The sequence below is a fragment of the Pollachius pollachius genome (genome assembly GCF_949987615.1).
Source record: "Pollachius pollachius genome assembly, contig: scaffold_361, whole genome shotgun sequence".
Lineage (NCBI taxonomy): Eukaryota > Metazoa > Chordata > Actinopteri > Gadiformes > Gadidae > Pollachius > Pollachius pollachius.
This window is the reverse complement of record NW_027641282.1, coordinates 12,501-22,632: the sequence shown is the minus strand read 5'-3', so window position 1 is coordinate 22,632 and position 10,132 is coordinate 12,501. Positions and strand designations below refer to the sequence as shown.

The 10,132-nt window shown below is 49.5% G+C and overlaps 1 protein-coding gene across 1 annotated transcript in view; it reads right to left on the bottom strand.

The window, feature by feature from the left end:
- Positions 1 to 1,783: 1,783 nt before the first annotated feature.
- LOC307091683 (TOX high mobility group box family member 2-like) overlaps positions 1,784 to 10,132 on the bottom strand; it is a gene marked incomplete at its 3' end in the record, with an annotated part of 16,233 nt that continues 7,884 nt past the window's right edge. The window contains exon 2 of the mRNA XM_079759334.1: positions 1,784 to 2,035. Coding sequence (XP_079615460.1) covers positions 1,784 to 2,035 — 252 coding nt within the window. The remainder of the gene's footprint in view (positions 2,036 to 10,132) is intronic.

Sequence of the window (10,132 nt, the reverse complement as noted above, 5' to 3'; positions counted from 1 at the left end):
AGAGAGAAAAAAAAGTAATATTTATGTCAGATGAAAGTATATAACGTTGAATTATTCACCACGTGAGCCATCTATAATTCATCTGGTTTTTCGATCCCATGATTAAAGCACTTGGATGTGTTCGCCGGGAGGGGTGGGGGTGTTGAGCTCCGCACACCAAAACACTGTCTTTACTGGAGGTGGGGGGGGGAACCTCTGCAGAGCCTCACTAAATAAGTTGCTGACACGGGGAGATCCCGTTCCTCACCCCCCTCACCCCTCTGCTCTTTTCTGGCCCCCCCCTCCCTCCCTCCCTCCCTCCCCCTTATTTAGGGAGGTTGTTGATCAGAACAAATCAAATTTTGCATCACCAAGTTATTTTTTTGCCTTCTTTCTACGATGGAACTTTGGGGGGTTTATAACTCTGCGGTGCAGGGCGGGATATTAAAAGGGGCTTTGTGGAGAATGGCCTTCCTGCGAAGGAGGATCACTCTGATTGGGTAGATGTTGCACCGCCGTAATCCTACTTGAGACTCCCCGCTCTCCCTCCGTGTTGAACACTAACGGCTGCTGTTGGCACGCTCGTTATGACAGCAGGATTCAGCTGTTCGGGGGTACAGTAAGACGCCTCGGTTGGCTGGAGCGCCTCCAACAAACCCCCAACGAATCACACAGAAAATAAAACCGCAGTTTCTGATTGGCTCAAATTGGTGCCAGGTGATGTCACTTGACATATACACCCGAGTCAAGACGGGACTTACCGTAAGTGACATCATCTGGCACAATTTTGCCCAATCAGAACACGGATTGCAAAACCTGGCTTCCATTGAGGATGAAGGTCGCTCCTTGACTTGAGCGGGTTTACATTAGATCAGAAACACCAGAAACACAATGCAGCACACCGACAGTTCGCCCACGGACGGTGAATACGACGGCTTGTGTTTAACAAAATAATAAACAAAAATGTTAAAGACAGCAAATAAAAATGAAAGATCTGTGTAGTCAGCATTGCGAGCACAGATGAAACAAAAACAAGCCTTTTTGTGTCAGACCTTCTGGTCCGTTCCAAGAGCTTCCCAAGCGCCTTCCTAAGCCCCTTCCCAAGTAGCCCCTTCCCAAGCGCCTTCCCAACTAGCGTTTCCAACTAGCGCCTTCCCAAATAGCGCCTTCCAAAGCGCCTTCCCAACTAGCGCCTTCCCAACTAGTGCTTTACCAACTAGCACCTTACAAACTAACACATTCCCAACTAGCGCCTTCCCAAAGCGCCTCCCCAAGCCCCTTCCCAACAAGCGCCTTCCCAACTTGGGCCTTCCCAACAAGCGCCTTCCCAACTAGGGCCTTCCCAACAAGCGGCTTCCCAACTAGCGCCTTCCCAACAAGCGGCTTCCCAACAAGCGCCTTCCCAACAAGCGCCTTCCCAACTAGCGCCTTCCCAAGCACCTTCCCAAATGCCTTCCCAAGCACCTTCCCAAACAGAGAGGGACGGCAGTCCCGACGTTCCTCCCATAGAAAAACAATCCCGCTCAATCCCGTTGCCCCCTTCTGTTTCCCTTTACCATTCCTGCGAAGTCCCCGGGAGACAGGACCCAGAACGTGGGGTCACCCGCTCCTCAGCTCAGGAGAGACTTCTAACCGGGAGGTCGCTAGCTCGATCCCCGGGGCTCCTCCTAGCTGAGTGCCGAGCCGTCCCTGAACACCTTGCGTGGCGGACTCGGCCGTCGTGAGACGCTTTGGATCAATGCACAGTAGGTGTAGACGTACAGTGGAGGTACAGTGGAGGTACAGTGGAGGTAGACGGACTCACCGAGTGCATGGGGCCTGAGAGCAAGTGTCCGTCCTGCCCCAGCATGTTGGACATCATGAGGGCGGGCAGCTCGGGGTAGGAGTAAGGGTTGAGCAGGCCGTTGTGCTGCAGGGGGTGGAAGGGGTAGGCGGCCTCGTGCTCCATGAGGTGGAGCAGGGAGGGGTCCGCGTGGTTGGGGGGCGTGATGGGGGGGATCTCGTAGTCCTCGTCTCCGGGTCCTCCGTTGCTGCCTCGGCCCTGGCCGGAGTAGTTCTACAAGGAGAGGGGAGGAGGGGAGGGGGAGGAGAGAGGAGAGGGAGGAGGGAGGAGAGGGAGGAGAGAGGGGAGGGAGGAGAGAGGAGAGGGAGGAGAGAGGAGAGGGGGGAGAGAGGGGAGGGAGGAGAGAGGGGGAGAGAGAGGAGGGGGAGAGAGAGAGGAGAGGGAGGAGAGAGGAGAGGGAGGAGAGAGGGGAGGGAGGAGAGAGGAGAGGGAGGAGAGAGGAGAGGGAGGAGAGAGGAGAGGGAGGAGAGAGGAGAGAGGAGAGGGGAGGAGAGAGGAGAGGGAGGAGAGAGGAGAGGGAGGAGAGAGGAGAGAGGAGAGGGAGGAGAGAGGAGAGAGAGGAGAGAGGAGAGAGGAGGGGAGAGGGGAGGAGAGAGAGGAGAGAGGAGAGAGGAGAGGGGAGGAGAGAGGAGAGGGAGACAGAGAGGAGAGAGGAGAGGGGAGGAGAGAGGAGAGGGAGGAGAGAGGAGAGAGGAGAGGGAGGAGAGAGGAGAGGGAGGAGAGAGGAGAGGGAGGAGAGAGGGGAGGGAGGAGAGAGGGGGAGAGAGAGGAGGGGGAGAGAGAGAGGAGAGGGAGGAGAGAGGAGAGGGAGGAGAGAGGGGAGGGAGGAGAGAGGAGAGGGAGGAGAGAGGAGAGGGAGGAGAGGGAGGAGAGAGGAGAGGGAGGAGAGAGGAGAGGGAGGAGAGAGGAGAGGGAGGAGAGAGGGGAGGGAGGAGAGAGGAGAGGGAGGAGAGAGGAGAGGGAGGAGAGAGGAGAGGGAGGAGAGAGGAGAGAGGAGAGGGGAGGAGAGAGGAGAGGGAGGAGAGAGGAGAGGGAGGAGAGAGGAGAGAGGAGAGGGAGGAGAGAGGAGAGAGAGGAGAGAGGAGAGAGGAGGGGAGAGGGGAGGAGAGAGAGGAGAGAGGAGAGAGGAGAGGGGAGGAGAGAGGAGAGGGAGAGAGAGAGGAGAGAGGAGAGGGGAGGAGAGAGGAGAGGGAGGAGAGAGGAGAGAGGAGAGGGAGGAGAGAGGAGAGGGAGGAGAGAGGAGAGGGAGGAGAGAGGGGAGGGAGGAGAGAGGGGGAGAGAGAGGAGGGGGAGAGAGAGAGGAGAGGGAGGAGAGAGGAGAGGGAGGAGAGAGGGGAGGGAGGAGAGAGGAGAGGGAGGAGAGAGGAGAGGGAGGAGAGAGGAGAGGGAGGAGAGGGAGGAGAGAGGAGAGGGAGGAGAGAGGAGAGGGAGGAGAGAGGAGAGAGGAGAGGGGAGGAGAGAGGAGAGGGAGGAGAGAGGAGAGGGAGGAGGGAGGAGAGGGAGGAGAGAGGAGAGGGAGGAGAGAGGGTAGGGAGGAGAGAGGAGAGGGGAGGAGAGAGGAGGAGAGAGAGGGGGAGGAGAGAGGAGAGGGGGAGAGAGGGGGAGAGAGGAGGGGAGAGGAGAGAAGAGGGGAGAAGAGAGGAGGGGGAGAGGGGAGGAGATAGGGGGAGAGAGAGGAGAGGGGAGGGGGAGAGAGAGAGGAGAGGAAGGAGAGAGGGGGAGAGGGGAGGAGAGAGGAGAGGAAGGAGAGAGGGGAGGAGAACGGGGTTAGTGACAGATTCGTTAACGGAGGATTTTTAAGGAAGAAACATTTCTGTCAGAGGAGGCTAAGGTTTGGAGTTGGTATTTAAATGTGTCTATGGTCGAAATATGGTGTCTTAGTTGAATGAATAAGACAGAGTCTGATTTGCAGAACACTGCGCAAAGGACAAAAAGCGAATAGCTGTTGGGTCAACACATATAAAGAATAAAATTCCTGAAGATCTGAGACCAACCCTGACTACATTTGAATCAAGGTTGGAAATGTTTGTGTTCACCTTCACTAAATATATATTTAATATATATTTTATGTCTGTCATGCGTTCTTTTATATCCTATTTTTTGTATGTATATTATTGATTCTTTTGAATCCAGTTGTTAAATGTCTTTAGTGCACGCTTTGAAATCCTATTTTATTTTATTGTTTGACATGTTTTTATGAGAGGCACATTGAGTTGGCCTTATGTGTGAAATGTGCTACATAAATAAAGTTGACTTGACTTGAATTTGTTATTTTATTTCTGTACAGGGATGAAATATACGGTTAATAATAATAGTAAAAACTATTACACTAGTTCACACTCTTTACAGAGTAACCAGTACAAACCAGCCTGCTTAAAGAGAAAAAATAAAACCAAAGACCAGATAAAAAAGTACTTTTTGTCAAGGAGTGATGAAATGAGGTGGTTCATTAAAAAGAATCTAAATATTATGAATACAAAATAGTGCACAGCTGTGATTCAAAGGACCAAAAACCAAGTTCATAATCTCAATTTAATAGAATCCATTATTTGATGGATTATTAGATGCAGGATAACAGCACTAAATAATTTGTCTTTTTTACAATAAGGCGAATCAGCCTCCAGGCAACACATTTTAGAATCAGACAGCACTGTCTTTATAAAATGCTTAATCAAATTCATAACTGAATAAGACCCCCGTTGCTTGTTTCTCAAGGGCCTGTGGGCTCTGTTGAACTGAACACACACACACACACACACACACACACACACACACACACCTCATTGAATCCCAGACGGCCCAGTGACCTCCCAGTTGTCCACGACCAGGTGAAACACTTGAGATGGTGTAACGCTAATAAGGGGATATACTCCTGCCGCGCTCCCCGCTTCCAGAGGCCTATCTTGACACAATATTGTGGTGAAGAAATACGGCTTTGTGTTCTCCAAAAAAAACCTAACTGAGGCTATTCACCAGGGAATGAAAAGCAATTTTGTCAGAGGCAATCTGATGCCGTCTCCCATTTATAATGACTGGGGAAAATTAATCATCACAAATAATATTCCGGTGTCAGCTATTCAAGGGGTTTTTAATAGAATTTTTATTATTCATGTCTCGTGGCACACATCAAACAGTCCGTTCTGCAACATTTCAGAAATCAATTCAATATCGTCTTCATGTAGGCTGTCAGCACGGCGGCTGGCGCTCGACTCATCTCGCAAACAAATACTTTTAGCAGACAAACGAGACCAAGTGCAGAGGAAACGCGACGGCGCCGTCTGCTTATAGCTGTTCCCGCGCATTGTGACAGGCTACGGAAAAAACAAAGTCGTGTAATGTACGCTGTCGTTAACAGCAGAGAATTTTTATTAAAACAATAGAAAGCCCTTAATAAACGGGTTTGTCGGTTTGCTATCAGGAGACGTTTTGTTCTATCTTCCATTCTCTTAACACTTTGAGACGTGCATCTTGGCGGGGAAATATTATCATTGAGGAGTCCTATTTCCCACAATGCACCTGGTGTAAACAGTTAGAGGATTCTCAGGGTGCGATCAAGGACAGTGTGGATAGTTTGTCTAATGAATAACAAAATGTACCGTGGTTCGCGTTTTCGCTCAGAAGGAATTTCCGTGGCAGTTTGCATTTCTTTGTGAGTCAAATGTCAAAGAGAATCTTTTGAAGAGCCTTTGAGCAAGAAGTAGAGACTGTTACTGCTACTGCATCCAACACCACTGGAAGCAACCATGTAAATGTAACCACTAATCCATACAGATAAAGTTAATTATCATGGTAGTGATAGTTGACGACACAGAATAAAACGCATATTGTAGCCAACAAATAGAATAGCAATGATTACTGTAATTAGAAAAATTATATGAAGTTTCTTCTGAAATAATAAACGCACATGCACACACACGCACACGCACACACACACAAACAAATATAACTAATTCCTTTTCTTTCGTTTTTTTGTGATGTCCTTGGCGATAGGATACAAGACAAGGACAAAGCGTGTTTAATATTTTCAAACACAGATAAATAATTCATATATATACTGTCTTTCAGGACATGTCAGAGTAGCGCAGAGAAAGAGAGATAGAGAGGGAGGGCGAGAGAACGAGAGAGAGAGAGAGAGAGAGAGAGAGAGAGAGAGAGAGAGAGAGAGATAGTAAGAGAGAAAGAGATAGCAAGAGAGACAGAGAGACAGAGAGAGAGAGGTGGGGTCAGAATAAAACACCAAATGTTGATTCAGCCCGTTCTCCCTGACCTTCACCCTATTTTTTCTGTCTTTCCACCGCTGAAATATAACCAAATCTTTCATTATGTTGGACAAGGACGTATTGTTTTTCGGACATCTAAAAGATACAGCTCTTGTCCATTCTTTGCACATTCCGCTCCAATAGCTTACACATGATAGTGGGAGAATAGTGGGTTTCCGAACACTGTGGTTAGTGTGTGACTAGGAACATGGGATAAAGATCAGCCATACATCTCCCTCTGTAGCCCGATCGCTATCAATTCAATTTGTTAAATAAAAACACTGAATTGTGTCGAGCAGGGATGGGTCTGAATATAGCCTTTGTGTCGCAGAGGGACAAACAGAGTTCAACACCAAGGTTTAGGTTAACGCTGCAGCAAAAATCGTTGAGGTAATATATTATAGAATATTTCTAAATAACAATGGTCTGTTTTATTAATTTGTTCAGTGATCTCTGTTGCTTGCCCGACGCCCCCATGCCCAGCGAGTTCAAATCTGGGAAAAAAATATCTGTAAAATAATTCAGTTATGTTTCAGAACATTGAATAAGGAATAAAGCAGATATGTTTACGGGCTTTTGATGCACAGCAGAGCAGAGAAAGACGTGGGCTGGAAGAGCTTGGGAATCTTATGTAGCACAGGATTGCATGTCGGAATCGAACCGGGGTCAGCTTGAGGAGCATGTCCTATCCAGTGGGTTTAGTCACTTAGCTGCCAATAATACTGCCGAAGAAACGCTATGCATGATTATCCAGGGTTTTGTACTGGATTCTAACAAGGAGAGTGCCGGAGGTTTGAAAATTGCACCACATTTCTCCGAAGACGTATGCTGGTCATTTGACTTTAGTGGACCACTTTACATCACACAGCCTCTCTTTAATGGCTACAGCTGGGTTAATGATGACACCAGCACTCCTGTTCAGTCAGACAGCGGCGGTTAGTGAGAGCTTACAGTGTTTGTAATGGCCTGTGGTTTGATGGGGGGAGGCGATGTGATAAACCAACTGGGACACACACAGGACATCATAAACTCCTCAGAAGAGGACTTTTAAACGCAATGAATCGCTTGCGGTGTGTCTAATGAATTGGGTACGATTCAATTCCACAACATCCAAAAGTGGAAAAAGTATTATTTTCTTAACGCGACTCTTCTCATTAAATACAAAGAACGAGGCATCACAATCTGGGGGGAAAGTGAGGGGGGCGGGGGGTCAGATGCGAGACAAAAGAAAGCGGTGATGACTATGATTCCAGCGGGTGCGTCCTATACAAAGTCAACCTGCCAGATGCCACGTTAGCATATGGGAGGCTTTTATTTTGACAACGACAAACAACAGCTGGCCATGAATACATAAAAGTCTGCGTGTCCACTCTCTCTCCGAGCCCCCCCGACAGGCAGACAGAGAACGTCCACTTCCCTCCCGTTTCCTCCTTTATTTTAAGCCTCACACGCGGACGTCAGCGTTCACCTTCAAAGATCTACATCCGACCAATCAGCATCGCGCTGCCGATGCTGCTGCGACGACGGTTCCATACGGTTGCCATAGCGCCTCGCAGGGACCTTCCAGACGGGTTCCGCAGAGAACCCGGGACCCGTCTCTGAAGGGAGGGGTCCACGCCGGCCGACAGAAGCAACACAATGCGATACTAAAGAAAATAATATCACATCCAGAGACCCCCACGACCCCCCCTCCTCCAGCGGGATGGATTGAGTGACAGCAAGGCAGAAATAGGATGGGGGGGCGGGGGGGGATTTGGTTGTGTATCAGGGTCATAGGTAGTGTCCATCACACAAGGGAGACAGGTGGGCTTCAGCCAATGACCAGAGAGTTGCCTCATGTCCCGCCCTTCCCCTTTCTCGTCCTCCCCCCCAAATGTCACATCAAAACGAATTGTGTTCTCACAGTACCGCGCTCTTATCCAAAGTGACTCACAGGGAATCCAGATCCATGGGCTGCTTTTGGATTAGCTCAGGGTTAATCCAACGGCTGGTGTTAGGCTGAGGACGTGGGGGATTCACCCACTAGTGCATCAGTCACAACCCCCTAACGACTGAACCGGACCAGCCTGGTCTAGACCACCCGTCCCCAGCTCAACAGTACAATCAATTACACCGATTTGTTTTTGTTTTTCCCAGGAAATCCCCTTTTTTCATTCACGCTGAACGTGCTTTTTTTTTGCCTGGTAAGGAGTATGCACAGACCAATGCCGAATGAACGAATGAACGAATGAACAAATGAATGAATGAATGAAGGAATGAACGAACGAACAAACGAACGAATGAATGAAGGAATGAACTAATGAAGGAGTGAAGGAATGAAGGAATGAACGAATGAAGGAATAAATGAATGAACAAATGAATGAATGAACGAATGAACGAATGAATGGATGAATGTTGAAGGCTGAGATCCCCCCACCCTGATGAACGCCCTAACGACTGCTCCAGACTACCCTGGACTAGAGCAGCCCTCCCCTACCTCCACATTACCATCAGATACACAGTCTGGTGTGGGCGGATGTTGGGGGCCGGGCCTCCTCGAGGAGCGAGACATGAAGGGAGAAGTCATTCTGAAAGGTGTGCTGGGAGGGGGAGGGGGAAAATTCATGTCAGTTCCATTATAAAAAGAGGAATGGAAAACCTTGGGGTTATAGGGCAAAGATGAAGGGGGCAGAGAATACGTCTGATCTTCGTACCGGAACATGAGAAGAAAAATAAGATTTGTCAATGCTAGGGCCAAGGGCAAAGTGTGTTTTTATTTATTTATGGATTTTCTGTATTTATATTTCTTCTTTTTTTCAGACAGCAATAGTGCCCGAGTCACATTTGGTATTCTCATTCATTAGAGGGAATGGCATGAATAAATATAAATATAATAAATAAAATATGTTGTCTGGCCAGTCACTCAGACGTCTCCCAGGGGACAGCGGAAACCCTCAGCGCTCACACACAACACAATAGACCACCGACTAACCCCCCCCCGGTCTGTTTCATGATGTAACTCTGTTAGGGCTGCTCGCTAGATCACAAGAGGGAGGAGAGGGGAGGAGGGGAGGGGAGGAGAGGAGAGGGGAGGAGAGGAGAGGGGAGGAGAGATGGGAGGAGAGGAGAGGAGGAGAGGAGAGGGGAGGGGAGGAGAGGGGAGGAGAGGAGAGGAGGAGAGGAGAGGGGAGGGGAGGGGAGGAGAGGAGAGGGGAGGAGAGGGGAGGGGAGGAGAGGGGAGGAGAGGAGAGGAGAGGGGGAGGAGAGGAGAGGAGGAGAGGGGAGGGGAGGAGAGGAGGAGGGGAGGAGGAGGAGAGGGGAGGAGAGGAGGAGAGGGGAGGAGTGATGGGAGGAGAGGAGGGGAGGAGGGGAGGAGGAGGTAAGGAGAGGAGGAGGAGGTGAGGAGAGGAGGGGAGGAGTAGAGGAGAGGAGAGGAGGAGAAGGGAGGAGGAGAGGAGATGGGGAGAGGGGAGGGGAGGAGAGGAGGATAAGAAGGTAGGAGAACAGAGGAGAAGAAGAGGGTAGGAGAAGAGGAGAGTAGAGGATAGGAGAGGAGAAGATGGGAGAAGGATAATGGAGGAGGAGAGATGAGGAGATCAAAATAGGAGAGGAGTAGGAGGAGAGGAGAGTAGGAGTGAGGTAAATAGGAGAGGAGGAGATGAGTGGCAGAGCAGAAGAGGAGAATAGGAGCGGAAGGAGGAGAAGAGATCAGGGAGAAAAGAGAGAGGAGAGAGAGAGAGAGTGAAAAGGAGAAACAAGGAGTGAGTGAAAACAAAGAGGGGAAAAGGAGATGTGGAGACCAGCAGCCAGGAGAAGGAGAAAAGATGAGAGGAGAAAAGATGATAGGAAGGAAAGAGAGAGAGAGAGAGAGAGAGAGAGAGAGAGAGAGAGAGTAAGAAGAGAAGGCAGGGAGGGGTGAAAACAAATGATGTGGATCCGTCATTGTTCTTTCTCTATGTCCTCATTCCAGTCATGGTAATAAGAGAACATTGTGATTTACTGTCAGCGGAGCGCGAGAGTGCATCAGAGAGAAGCCAGTGCGGCAGGGGCCATTAAAATAGATTTAACTTCC